Genomic DNA, 14,994 nt, shown 5'->3' on the forward strand with positions numbered 1-14,994 from the left:
TTGAGAGTGGAATAAAAGATAGATGTGTGTTTCTCAAACTAATAAGTAATAGTTTAGGTATGAAACTCACACTCTTTATAATTTAGATATGAAACTCAAAAAATGAGAAGAGTTTAAGTGTTTTTTTTATATTTATCTCTTATAAAATCAAAAAACGTACCATGCGCACTCCTACATCTCATATATTTGGCCTCTCATAAATTGGTTGCACATACGGTTTGATAAAACGTATATTGGGTACACTTTTTATTTATTGTATAAAACATGAAAATTAATTTTAAAAAGTATTGAAAAATTCAACTCAATAATTATTATTTTTTCTCATAAAAGCATTGCATGTAATAAATAAATTAATAATAGAAGAACTAACTACAAAAGTTAAATGAAAATAATATATACATAAAGAATGAAGACCCAAAATTGGCAAAATTGTGTTATAATTAACTCGGAGAAAGAAACTACAAGGTGTAAAAAAAAAAAAACTAATAGGTGTGCTCTGTTCCATAAGAAGCTAGCTACCAAAGAGTGTTTGTTTGGCTGTTGGATATTTATGTCCACCCCTATTGACGGCCACCACCATCACCATTTTTTATTCTTTCTTGTTTCTTCACCAGGATACTCTTCTTCAGGATAGATTGAATTGTAGTGCAATTCAGCACAAAAGCTCAAAAAAATGATCTTGTGATGACGACGATTTCGTGGAAGAATCTCAATGTAGCAGGTATCTTTAAATGATGTAATGACAAATATCTTAACGCCATATGAATCTGCAGCAGCCTGCAAAGTTACATGATCACCCCATTCACCACACTTGCTCACTCTATTCAAGTATTCATCATACTCCACCATTGGAACATAACCCTCATACAACTCTTTATTCGATTTGAGTTGTTTAACAACTTGTTCCCTCACTAATCTGTGATGTTCACTACTTCCATAAATTTGATCAGAAATTGAGCGGAATTGACAGTTGCCGTCTCCAGAAACTTGTTGTTCAACGAATTCGTATAATTCCAATCTCTCCATCAGCCTTTGATGATCTGATTTGGCTGATAGTTCCTCATGGACAATTAGGTCATTGTTAACATATTGCGTAGGCTCATGATTATAATCTATTGTAACATACCCAAGCTGAGGAAAATCCCGGTAATACTGAGTACTACTTCCGGGAGAAGCACCATTGTTTATACGACAAACCTCTGTAAGGCGGAGATTCCAACTCATTATGTCAAATTCCTTTGAATTGGAGAAAGAAAGAAAGAAAAAACTTGAACAAATAAATCATAAAACAATACAAGCCTGAAATCAGATCGTATTTGTACCACAAACCCTCTTTCAATCGGAATAGGAAAAGGAAAACCTAATTTGAATCAGTATAGAAATCGGAAAAGGAAAAGCTAATTATTAATACCCACTTAATCATTTTTCTATCCGATAGGGAGGGCTATATTATTTTTGAGAAAATTACCTAAATACACATCTTATTTTATCATAATCTCTAAAATTTTATACCATTTAAAAAAAACTTCAAAAATTCACTCTCGTACATCAACCACCATTATAGTTTCGAGTTTGACAAAATACATAGTTTTGCTTCAAATTTCAAACATTGTATTTGTGTTAAATTTTCATTTAATGTGTATAAATAATTTATCTAGAACTCAATAAGCAAAATTGATTACGATTCAAAATTCATAAACTAAGAACTCGTTTGGACATACAAATTTTCTGCCTTTTTCAAGAAAAACTTGTATGGTTGTATTTTTTAAAAAAAATCACTTCAACTTGAATTTGAGTTTTTCAAGTGAACCTCACAAATTTCAATATTTTTTAAAAGAGAAGATACATCAAAACCACCCTAAACTTGGCATCAAAACTTACTTTAACACTTAAAATACACAACATTTAAATACCCCCCTTAACAACTTTGAAATGAATTAAATATCATCCTGAGATCATAATACGACTCTCACCTGCCACATCATCGCCATGTAAGCACCACATAACTGTCATATCAACACCACATCATTAATTTTATTTATTTCTTTTTATTTATATTATTTAATACTTCTTAAATAAATTTATCCTAATTGATTAATTAAAAATATATATTTTTTAAAAAATCAAAATATAAAATATGACCCATTTTTATTTGGAAAATTACTAGGAAAAACACTTTTTAATAAATAATTATTAATTTTAGCGATATTTTTTATTTATTACCATTTATAGCAATATGTAACAATATTATGATATATCTACTATGTATTAAAAGTGAATTATGCATGCAATATAAATGTATTATAGGTGTTTTAAAATATATTATACTTGTTTGGTAAGAAATTGACACAATGTATTATAAGTATATTAAAGTATGTGATAAATATATTATCCATGAATAAAACTTGTATTATATGAGTTTTATAAATTATTCTCGCTAATATGTATTAAAATTGTATTATAATTGTATTATAAGTGTTCAGTGAAAAAAAATATTATTGCTATAAATTATAAATATTTTCTTAATGTAGAACATTTATGTAAATTTTCCATTTTATTTTTCTCCCAACCTCCCCCCCCCCTCCCCCATCCCTCACTTCTTTCTTCTTCACCATTTGTCCTTCACTATTCCATTTTTTTTCCTCTTCAGATTTTTGGGCGAGCCATTCTCTTTTCTCCCCCTCCCCCCTTTTTTTCCCCTTATATATCCTCTTCCTATTTTTCTTTTTCCTCAAAATGAGATAAGTAAATAAGAATGAAGGCTTTCTTCCTCTAAAAATAAATCACCATTAATGTATCTTAATTTCTCACCAAGTTGTTCATCAATGACGAATTTGAGAAATTAAAATTTTAAAGCAAATATGTAATTGTTATTTTGATGATGGGTATGCCGAATGGGGTATGGTAGAGTTGAAGATGAAAATGGAGGAAAAAATGATGTTTTTATGTAGAAGAAGCTATATTGGGGAAGAATAAAGAAAGAAAAAAAAAATAAAAATTGTGGCCAATAAGAAAATTTAGATATTTTAATAAAAGTTAATATATCGAGAAAATAACATTTAAAATATTAATTATATATTGACCTATAAAAAAATGTCATGTGTATGATTTTATAATATTTTTTTTAAAAAAAATATCTTTACTCACTTTAAAGAGAGTGCAGTCACTCTCTCTGCCACGTCATCCTTTAGGGTGATATTTAATTCACTTGAAGTTGTTAAGGGGGTATTTAAACGCATGTATAGTTAAAGTACTAAAGTAAGTTTTACTGTCAATATATTTTTCAATTTAATTTCAAGCTAGCGTTTTGGTCATCGCTATCTGAATTTGTTATGGATTTTACTTTGGAAATAATAAAAAGGTATAATACATAAACATGTTCTTTAACTTGACTTCATTTGACATTTATACCCTTAAACTTTAGGTGTGTAAAAGTAGACACAACGTCCTACTTGGTATCATATGTGACAATTTACGTCCTACACGGCTTCCTACATGGTGTAATGCATGTATTATGCCACGTAGAACGCGTGTGTTTATTTATTCAACTTTATATAAGTTTAAATGCTTACTTATACACACTCAAATAAAGTTGGAGGGCATAATGTCAATTGAGACCAAATTAAAAGGCATATTTATATATTATGCCTAAAAAGAATATGAATAAGATCGGTTCAAGTCCTCAGGATCATGGGATCCTTTTCTATCCGATAGGGAGGGCTATAACATAAAATGTACTTCTATTAGATTATTTTGGGGAAAATTATCTAAATACACATCTTATTTAACCATAATTCTAAAATTTCATACCATTTTTTTTAAAAAAAACTTCATAAATCCACTCTCGATACATCACTCTCCTATCGCTGATACATCCCTATCCTCCCTCTCGAATACATCCCTCCCCTCTTTGACATATCCCTCCGCTCTCGGATACATCCATCCCCTATGTATCCGGATGTTGTATCCTCTCTTTGGTACATCTCTATCCCCTCTCTGATGCATTCCTTCCCTATGTATTCGGAAGTCTAGTAAAGTATCTGAAATCTATAAATTTTAAGAAATTTTTATAATTTGAAAAAAAGTAGGAAAATAACGCAATTAACTCTAAAAACGATGGGATTTATGTAAATTATACTTAAAATTTTATCTTCAAATATCCTTTTGGTCATGAATTTTTAAAAATATTTTCAAGTTCCCAAAGAATGCCTGAGGCTAATTTTTGTGTTTTCGAGGCTTCCACTCAGAAAATTTTAAAAAGAAAACTGAAGTAAATGCATGCTTAAACACAACTTCAAATTCAAGAAATTCTACTTAAAAAACTCAATTTTTCAAAATTTCAACTTCAAATCTATGACAAACAAGAGCAAAATATTATTTTTTGAGAAAAATCATCAAATTCATGTCCAAACGCCTACTATAAATCCTGGATCTACTCTGCATATATAGTGAAAAAGATTGGTTATTAAATACCTACAGGAGCAAAATAATTATTATCTTAAATTGTTTTTTAGGATTAATTTTATTCTTCGTTACATTTTTAGTTAAAAAATACCTTTATAATAAATAAAGTAGATCAAACATACCCCTTATCGGTCAAGGTTGTCCCTGTAAATTTGTATAGCGCCATTAGAACGATAAAAGTTATATGAAAATATGCATGCAAGAGTAATAATGCAACAATTACAAATACATTTTTAGAAGTGGGACAAGAAACACCAAATGAGGGGCAGATTTTAATGCTTAAATTAATTTCTTTTAAACAACCAATTGTAATTTTGAACTTTTGCTAGCAGTTAACAAACTTACAATAAAGCCACAAATGACTAATTTGAGCCCAAATAAAAATACAGACTAATTTAAGCCCAAATAAAAATACAGACTTGAGTGAAACTAAGCATGAATCAAATAGTACAACAATAACATAAGCGCTTCACTATTTTAACTATAGTATGAAAAGTATAACCTTGGTTAGGATCTCATGAAATAAAAAAGATTAATTTATATAGATAAAATAGAGAATACCAAAAGATATTTTAAAATTTTAAATAAATAGCTGGAGGTTATGATTACAAAAAGCATGAGAGTAATGGATATTAAGAATAACAATTGAATAGATAATTAGATATGAGTTATGAAAATTGATATTTAAAGAAAATAAAAAAAGATAAATAAGAAATAAATTTAATTTCAAAAAAATGTAAATAGGAAAGTTAAAACATAACATGTTCTATTTTCTATAAAGATCGGTTACTAACACAACTAAAATGATAAAAAATTTAGACATTCAAAAGACTTTAAACGAAGGAAAAAATAAATAAACCATCCACTTAATAGAGGTTATTGATAACTCCATTAAAGGAGTTCTAGTATTGATCAAATTACAGAGAAATGGTAAGAAAGGAAAGGAGAGAAAGAAGAAGAAGAGGAGAAGATCTTATTTACAATTACTGTTACATTGATATTTTTTAATCAATCATCATCCTGCTATATCACATATATATACACACTGACTTAGCTAACTGACTCCTCATCTAACATGTGCTGCACATGCACACTCTAACTAACTTGTAACTTGTGCCAGCTCACTAACTAACTCGTGCAAGCTCACTAACTGCCTAACTAACTAAGTCACACCATATAGCTTGTTTAATTGCCTTCACTGGCTAACCCCCCCCCCCCCCAAGCTTATGGTTGAAAGATATTCTTTATTCCAAATTTGCTCAGTAGTTGACTATGTTGTGCTTTGCTCAGAGCTTTAGTTAGCAAGTCTGCTAGCTAATCCTTGGTGTTGATATGCTGAGTCTTTAACATCCCTTGACAAATTCTTTCTCTAACAAAATGACAATCAATACCTATGTGTTTTGTTCTTTCATGGAAAATTGGATTGGCTGCAATGCTGTCAAACATCATCTTTACTGGGAGATCCACACTGATTCCTAATTCTTTGTACATCCCTATCAACCAAGTTACCTCAGCTACACATGCTTCCATACTTTTAAATTCTGCTTCTGCTGAGCTTCTTGACACAGTTTCTTGCTTCTTTGACTTACAAGAGATGAGTCCTTCTCCAAGCTTTGCCAAATATCCTGTAACTGATCTCCTGGTTTCCAAACATGCTCCCCAATCAGAGTCACAATAAGTTGTAAGTTGTGTAGTGTGTTCAGCTGGCATTAGCAAACCTTGACCAGGAGCTCCTTTGATGTATCTGACTACTCTAAGTGTTGCTTCCATGTGGGACTCCTTAGGACAATGAATGAATTGACTTAGTACTTGTACAACAAAAACAAGATCTGGTCTAGTCATAGTAAGATACAACAGCCTCCCTACCAATCTTTGATACTTTGCAGGATCTTTTAGAGTATTGTCATTATCTGCAGTGCATTTGTTGTTTACCTATTCATCATATTGAACAGAAGTAAGTTTTTGATTCATCTTTTAGAGGTGTACAAGCATGCTTGACTCCCTCTAGTCCAGTTTCAGAGATTAGCTCCAATGCATGCTTCCTTTGTGACATTAGTATCCCCTTACTAGACCTTGAAAACTCAATTCCTAGGAAGAACTTTAGTTCACCTAGATCCTTCATTTTGAACCTTTTTTGAATGTCTTGTCTAGTGTTACACAGGAGTTGATGATTGTTACCAGTAATCAGGAGGTCATCTACATAAACTAACACCACCACAATATCATTAGCAACTGTTTTTATGTATAAGGAGTAATCATAGTGACTTTGCTTGAACCCCATCTGAACTAGAGCCTCAGTTTCACATTCCACTGTCTTGGTGCTTGTTTAAGGCCATAAAGAGACTTGTGGAGTTTGCAGACCTTCTGAGTCTCCTCCTGTCTGGAAAAACCACAAGGAATCTGCATATAGACTTCCTCCAATAAGTCACCATTGAGAAAGGCATTATGAACATCCATTTGATAGATGAACCATCCTCTAGAGGCTGCAATAACCACAACTGATCTGACTGTAACCATCTTTGCCACAGGACTAAATGTCTCTCCACAGTCAATGCCTTTCTTTTGATTAAATCCCTTGGCAACTAGCCTAGCCTTGTATCTCTCAACTTCTCCTGAAGCTAAATACATGATCTTATAGACTCACTCACACCCAATGGGTTTCTTGCCAGGTGGTAAATCAACAATAGTCCATGTTTTGTTGCTCTTTAGAGCAGCAATCTCAAGTTGCATGGCTTCCACCTAGGCATGATCAATAACTGCCTCTTTGAAGGAACTAGGTTCACAGGAAATAGAATAAGCCTTGAGAGCCTGTCTATAGGAAGGAAAGAGATGTGAGTAGGAAAGTTGTGCTGATAAGAGGTAAGCACAGGCATTGGTATTCCCTTTTGTGACAAAATCCTGTAACCATAAAGATGGTCTAGAAGGTTTGCAGGATCTCCTAGAGGGTGCAACTTCTGATGAAGCTACAGGTGAAGAAGAATCTACAGTTAGAGGAATAGAAGAGGATGGTGGAGGAAACTCAGTAGTAGTGGAAATATCAGGAAGAACAATGGTAGGAGTATTATGAGGGACAGTAGTAGGAGTAGTGTGTATAGTGTCACTACATGGCAATACTAGTTCAAGAACTGGAAACATAGGATCAGAGTAGGCTTTCATAATTTTGAAAGGAAATACGGATTCCTGAAACACCACATTCCTATTTATAAAGAAGGAATGACTATGGAGATCATACAACACATACCCCCTTTGAGTGGGGGAGTATCTCATAAAAACAGAAGGAGCAGCTCTAGAGGAGAACTTATTAGATGTTCTAGGACAGGCAACATAACACAAACAACCAAATACCTTTAGATGAGTCAAAGAAGGTGGATGGGAATACAATTTTTCAAAAGGACATTTGAACTGAAGTAATCTGGATGGGAGCCTATTTATAAGATACACAGTAGTAGATATACACTCTCCCCAGTATCTTAGAGAGATAGAAGCTTGAAATCTTAAGGACCTTGCAACTTCCAATATGGTTCTATGCTTTTTTTTAGCTACCCCATTCTGTTGTAGGGTATATACACAGCTGGTTTGATGAATAATACCAAGGTTACACAGTAGATTCTGCAGGGCAGTGCTAAGAAACTCACAGCCATTGTCAGTTCCCATAGTCTTAACACTAGTAGAAAAAACATTTTCAACTTACAGAAGGAAATGTTTAAGCACTACAATAGTGTCGGCCTTAGAAGCAACCAAGAAAACCCATGTATATCTGCTAAATTCATCCACAATAGTCATAAAATTTATTTTTCCATTATAAGTGTGAACACTGTAAGGTCCCCAAACATCACAATACAACAGTTCAAACACAACTTTGGACACATGAGAGCTTACAGGGAAAGGGAGTTTTGTATGTTTAGATAGAGGACATACAGTGCAATGAAAGTGATCTTTGCTGCTTAAGGAGCTAATAGAGTCATGCATTTTTATTATATCTATAGGATCATGATCCAACCTTTTGTGCCATATATCAGCTGAATCAGAATTAACAGACATAGACTGAACAGACACAACAAGACCTCTACTACTATTGACCAGTTTCTTTGGAGCTAGATTGGATCCTCCTTTAAGTATGTAGAGTCCAAGTTCTTCTTTACCAATCCCCTCACCTGACTAGTGTAAAGATCCTGGAAAGTACAAAAGTCAGGGAAGAAGCCAACCATGCACTGTAATTCTTTAGTAATTTTGGAAACTGATGGTAGGTTAACTTTGAATTCTGGTAAGTATAGAACATTAGAGATAGTGTGATTGGAAAGGATACATGTATTGCCAATATGAGAGACGGATACTACTTTTCCATTTGGTAAATGTACTCTACTTCTTGTATTATCAGGTACTTCCTTGGCTTTATCTAGTATTTCAAACTTAGATGTGACATGATGAGTAGCTTCAGTATCTATAACCCACTCACCACCTTCATATTTACATTAAAAAGCTCTAAGGGAACTACCTGCATCAGCAGTCGCTACTTTGGCTGGTGGTTCTGCTTCATTCACACCACTAGTCTTGGACAGCAGGTGCAGAATTGGTTGATATTGATTCTGAGTGAAGAAAGCACCATGATGTGGGTTTGAAACTGATTGACCTTGACAGTTGTTCACTTTTAGTTCTTGTCCCGTACTCTGTGAAAACTCAACATTATTTACATATGCTCTTGAGTTCAGAGACTTCTTTTTAGACTTGAAATCTGCAGGATACCCTACAATTTTGTAGCATTGACCCTTAGAGTGTACCTTGCATCCACAATGTTCACACTGCAGAAAAGACTTCCTAGCTTTGTAGTTTCCTCCAGAGGTACTTGGATTACCATTATAGCTTCCACCAGTGCTGCTGTGTCCACCGGAGGTACCACCAGAGTATGAACTTGGAAATGGACCTTTGGATATACCTGTTCCATTGTTATAATGAGAATTCCTGTGACTAACATTGCAGTACCTTCTATTTCTTCTGAGATGGATGAACTTTTCAGGTTTCTCTAACTCTCTTGATCAACTAGAAGAGCATAGGCTTTGTTCCAGGTTGGTATGGGACTCATCATGAGGATTTGACTCCTAGGAGAAAAGTAGGACTCGTTTAAGCCCATTAAACACTACAGTAACCTCTGATACTCAGAGTGTTCACTGAATTTTTTTGACTCAGGACATGGACATCCAGGACAAGGCATAAGAGCATCATACTCATCCCAAAGATCCCTCAGCCTAGAGAAGTAATCAGCAATCGACCTTGTGCCTTGAGTAAGAGTGTGAATTTCTAGTGTAGATGGAATATTCTAGATCCATTAACAGTGTCAAACCTCTCTCTCAAATCAAGACACACCTTGCGTGCATCAGACGCATACACAACAAAACTAAGTAAACCAGGTCTGACAGCATTGATGATCCAGGATAAAACTACTACATTACACTTCTCTCATTGATCATGTAACTCTGGCTCGAATTTAGACTTAGGAAACCTTTCATCTACAAATCCTAGCTTACTTCGACCTACAAGCCCAATTCTAAAGGATCTACTCCATAAAGCATAGTTCTCTGAACCTGTTAATTGCAGAGAAATTAGAGTGCTACCTGGAGTGTTTGTGGGCTGAAGAAAGAGTGGATGATTGTGATCAATGATTGGTAATGAAGTTGTGTGTGTAAACCCATTAGCACCATTCAATCCTTCAGCTGTATCACCATTCACCATTGTATTGAGACTTCTCTTGCAGCTTTGACTTGCTATACCTTTGATTCACCTTTATCACTGTGTGTATCTGAGCATTCAGTAGTCCAATGCTTTGTTTGTCACCTATGATCTCAACTCTGATACCATGATAATTAAAGGAGTTCTAGTATTGCTCAAATTATAGAGAAACAGTAAGAAAGGAAAGGAGAGAAAAAAGATCTTATTCACAATTACTGTTACATTGATATTTCTTAATCAATCATCATCCTGCTATATCACACACATACATATATAATATATAATATATATATATATATATATATATATATATTTACAGACTTAGCTAACTGACTCCTCATCTAACATGTGCTGCACATGCACACTCTTACTAACTTGTAACTTGTGTAAGCTCACTAACTACCTAACTAACTGAATCACACCATATAGCTTGTTTAACTGCCTTCACTGGCTAACAATTATTTAAGAGCTATTAAGATCTGACTAATAAATATGATGATGGTAGAGATTCTTCTTTCTTCCAATTCAAGGAATATGAAAGGTTGAAAAAATATAATTATTCTTGATTCATGCTTAGTTTGACTCCACGAAGAAGGCTTTTGAATTTTGTAAGTATATATAATGATAATTTTTCAACTGATCACCTTGAACCTATATGGTTCCGTCACTTTAGTGATGTTGTAAAGACTTTATGCAAGGAGGGGTTTTGATAAGCCGAATAATATAGTTCTTGATATAAAAATCTTGATAGGCATTGAGGTGACTTTGTGTGTGTGTGTTTCCCACACCCCCAACATTCGGCATCTGATATTCGCTTTGGACATTAGATGAATTGTTGCATAAAATTCATTAAGGGTAAGCCCTAGCAAAGATCTTTTTCATTCTCAAACTCAAATCCGAAATATTATCTGATTAAATGTGGAAGAATCCAGGTAATTGCCAGACAGGCACTTCCTAATAATTGAGAAGGGTACAAAAAGCAATGGTAGCACTTCTTAGACTTTGTCCCTACTTAAACTTACAAAATATGGACAAAATCATGTGAGTATTTGATTCTAAAATCAAGGCTGAGGATTGCAGATTGTTGGCTTTTTTTAAAAATGAGGAAGCAAAAAAGTGTTGAAAATGTGAAGAAGCGTAAAAGAAAAAAGCTGTTTAAAATGAAACCAAGTGTTATCATAATAATCTATACGAACTGTCAAGGCACCGGCACTACATGATGTAGGCTGTTAAAATTCTTAGCCTAGTTGAGCTTTGGAAAGCAAATGTAGTTTAAAAACTGAGTCTTCATCTCCTAACTAACATAACTAAGCCCAATTAGTTGTAGGAGGATGTGTTTGTACTACTGGTATGGTCCTGATCAAACGAAGAAAAGATATTGGGCGGTCCTCATAGGTTTAACAACCAACTATTTCATCTAAATTTTCGAATCCTGATGATGATGCAGTAGAAAAGAGTAGCAATGTAGTAAGCATCACTTACAAATATGATTTAACATTCTTCCTGTGTAGTAAGCACACAAGTAACAAAAGTCCCCACAGGTCCACTTTCAAAGAAACTAACAAGTCCTAGAAAATGACAGCTAACCAATTGGTCAAATTGCACCCATCTACTTCACAAAAGCTTTTCTATTGTTATATAAAATGACAGCTAACCAACAATGGCTGTTTCTTAAGGAGGCTGTGTTATAGTAGGAAACACAAAGTGCAGAGAAAAAACTATGTTAGGAGTACCTTTTCTCATGTTTTCTTGGTTTCTGTTGTGTCTTTCTTTGTTTTTAGGAACCTCAGCAGAGAGGTCTACTTACATTGTCCATTTGGACAAATCTTTTATGCCTAAAATCTTTGCTAGTCACCAAAACTGGCATTCTTCCATTATTGATACCATCAAGATTGAATCTCCCACAACACAAAACGGCTATCATCCAGTTCCAAAGCTTCTTTATTCTTATGACAATGTCCTTCATGGCTTCAGTGCTGTTTTGTGTAAAGATGAATTTGAAGCTCTCAAGAAGTCACCAGGCTTTCTTTCAGCTTATAAAGATAGGCCGGTTGAAGCTCACACTACACATTCCCCTGAGTTTCTTAAGCTCAATCCTGCTTCTGGGCTATGGCCGGCTTCTGGTTTTGGTCAAGATGTGATCATTGGTGTACTCGACTCCGGTGTCTGGCCAGAATCTGCTAGTTTCAGAGATGATGGACTATCTGAAATACCAAAAAAGTGGAAAGGAATTTGCAAGCTAGGTACAAAGTTCAATTCTTCATTGTGCAACAGGAAACTCATTGGGGCGAATTATTTCAATAAGGGGCTTTTGGCTAGTGATCCTACTGTGAAGATTTCAATGAATTCTGCTAGGGACATTGATGGACATGGCACTCATGTTGCTTCCATTGCTGCTGGTAATTTTGCTAAAGGAGCTTCATATTTTGGATATGCTTCTGGAACAGCAAGAGGTATGGCGCCACGAGCTAGGATAGCTGTGTATAAGTTTATCTTTGAAGAAGGGTCCTTCACGTCTGATCTAATTGCTGCTATGGATCAAGCTGTTGCAGATGGTGTTGACATACTGACCATTTCTTATGGGTGGACTAACATTCCATTGTATCAAGATTCTATTGCGATAGCTTCTTTTGGTGCCATGATGAAGGGTGTCTTAGTCTCTGCTTCAACTGGGAATAATGGTCCTGAAATGGGAACTTTAAATAATGGAGTCCCTTGGATATTTACTGTGGCATCATGCAATACTGACCGATCATTCTCCGGGACTTTAACTCTTTGGAATGGCTTAAAGATTACTGGATTTAGCTTGTTTCCAGTGAAAACCATCATCAAGGATTTGCGAGTGCTTTACAACGAAAGTATATCTCCTTGTGATTCATTTGACCCATTATCTCCAATCCCTAATGCTGGCCGTAGCATCATAATTTGTTATAGCACTGCAGTAGATGTAGAAGATCAAATGGCGGCTATCTCAGAATCAAGGTTTGGAGGAGCCATCTATATTTCTGATTATCCAGATGTCCTACGAGCCAATTTTTTTCCGAATCCTGGAGTTGTAATTAGCACCAAGGAAGGGAAACAAGTAATAGACTATGCAACCAAAAGTGTTAGACCTAAAGCCAGCATCAGTTTCCATGAAACACATATTGATGTTACGCCTGCTCCAGTTGTTTCTGCATTTTCCTCGAGAGGCCCTTCACGAAGCTATCTGCGAGTTGCAAAGCCAGATATTGTGGCACCAGGAGTGTTAATATTAGCAGCCTGGCCATCAAACGTTTCAGCTGCAGTTATTGGTGTCAATACATTTTTGAATAGTGATTACCGTCTTCTTTCAGGCACTTCCATGGCTACTCCTCACATTGCAGGAATTGCCGCAATGATAAAAGGAGTACACCCTGATTGGAGTCCTTCAGCTATTCGATCTGCCATGATGACCACTGCCAACCCTTTGGATAATACTGAAAAACCTATCAAGACCATGGATTACTTCATTACCAGGGATGCCACATCATTAGCCATGGGAGCCGGACTTGTTGATCCAAACCGTGCAGTTGATCCAGGCCTGATATATGATGCCACTCCACAAGACTATGTGAATCTTCTCTGCTCCATGAATCTCACAGAAAAGCAATTCAAAACAATTGCTAGATCATCAGCTAAGCACAACTGCTCAAATCCATCCGATGATATCAATTACCCATCATTTATTGCTCTCTTTAATCCATATGGGAACTACACTTGGTTGGAGCAAAAATTCAGTAGGACAGTCACAAATGTTGGACCTGGTGCGGCTAAGTACAAAGCAAAAGTGACAGCACCAAAAAACTCGACAATTTCTATCTCTCCACAAACCTTAATGTTTGAGAAGAAAAATCAGAAGCAGGACTATGCTCTGACCATCCGTTACAAAGGCATTGCAGACGACCAAGCACTATCTGGTTCAATCACTTGGATGGAAGAGAACGGTCATCACACGGTAAGAAGTCCAATAGTAGTAGCTCCAGCACTTGATGTCTGGACCTGAAATGCTCCAAGCATTCTGGTAAAGCACATGTTTGAAGTAATTGTTGAATAATGTTTTTTATCTTGCTGTTTAACATTATTTTGCTACATGAACTAAAATAATAAGATGTTTCAACTCATTAGATATATTTTGGACATATCACCATAAAGTAGTAATCACTAAACGAACTCACGGCAGAATCAAGTTGAAGAAACTGGAAACATGATAGCATATATCTTTGAGTACATGAAGTTACCAAGCATAAGTAGTAGGCTTTGTTCACAAGATAATTCTATGAGCATGTCATATGGACACTACATCCGTAAGTTTTTCCTTGTCAACAAGAAATTATGGGTGTAAAAAAGACTATCGGTTAAAAGTTAACGATGATCAAACAACACCAAAATAGCTATCTTTTCAGCACATTCCCATTGACCTCAAAGAGTATGCTTGAACACATCACCTACAGATCAAAAGCTATCCATGACATTATTTTCAAGAGATTCATGAGCAGGACAAACGACAACCGTGTTACAAACAAATAACAGTCTTCAGAGCCAAATGTCATGACCCACCTCTTGTGTATTTCTTCAATCTAGCGCTCCCTTAGCGATCTAGAGTCAAGAGGCTTACTTGAGCTTACAAGATCGTGAAAGAGTTGTGAGAAAGTTGTAGAGTGCCGCACGAAAGTCTTAATTGGAGTCTAAGTCCGTGACACAAAACTCAAAAATTCTTACCATCAACAATATGTAAGAAGTTGATCAGAGCCTAAGGTTCTTGACAAAGAATTGGATCATAGCATA

General features: G+C 35.0%; 3 protein-coding genes across 4 annotated transcripts; 1 reads left to right on the top strand and 2 right to left on the bottom strand.

Moving 5' to 3' along the window:
* Nucleotides 1-350: 350 nt before the first annotated feature.
* On the bottom strand, nucleotides 351-1,352 carry LOC129876826 (OVARIAN TUMOR DOMAIN-containing deubiquitinating enzyme 9-like). The gene has a single exon (XM_055952314.1). The coding sequence runs from the start codon at nucleotides 1,222-1,224 to the stop codon at nucleotides 580-582; it is 645 nt and encodes a 214-aa protein (XP_055808289.1). The 5' UTR covers nucleotides 1,225-1,352; the 3' UTR covers nucleotides 351-579.
* A 3,170-nt stretch (nucleotides 1,353-4,522) lies between these two features.
* On the bottom strand, nucleotides 4,523-10,425 carry LOC129876827 (uncharacterized). Of its 2 annotated transcripts, none has more exons than XR_008763421.1 (2): nucleotides 10,074-10,425; nucleotides 4,523-4,608 (listed from the first exon to the last, which is right to left on the bottom strand). XR_008763421.1 is itself a non-coding variant. In XM_055952315.1 (2 exons), exons 1-2 carry the CDS (start codon nucleotides 10,189-10,191, stop codon nucleotides 8,937-8,939), a joined length of 579 nt encoding a protein of 192 aa, XP_055808290.1. In that variant the 5' UTR covers nucleotides 10,192-10,425; the 3' UTR covers nucleotides 8,564-8,936. The 2 variants fall into 2 exon arrangements, 1 of the variants encoding a protein (XP_055808290.1); XM_055952315.1 differs by lacking the exon at nucleotides 4,523-4,608 and adding an exon at nucleotides 8,564-9,397.
* A 1,483-nt stretch (nucleotides 10,426-11,908) lies between these two features.
* On the top strand, nucleotides 11,909-14,339 carry LOC129876758 (subtilisin-like protease SBT3). The gene has a single exon (XM_055952255.1). The coding sequence runs from the start codon at nucleotides 11,909-11,911 to the stop codon at nucleotides 14,210-14,212; it is 2,304 nt and encodes a 767-aa protein (XP_055808230.1). The 3' UTR covers nucleotides 14,213-14,339.
* The last annotated feature ends 655 nt before the right edge of the window (nucleotides 14,340-14,994 follow it).

Source organism: Solanum dulcamara, chromosome 12 (assembly GCF_947179165.1).
Source record: "Solanum dulcamara chromosome 12, daSolDulc1.2, whole genome shotgun sequence".
Lineage (NCBI taxonomy): Eukaryota > Viridiplantae > Streptophyta > Magnoliopsida > Solanales > Solanaceae > Solanum > Solanum dulcamara.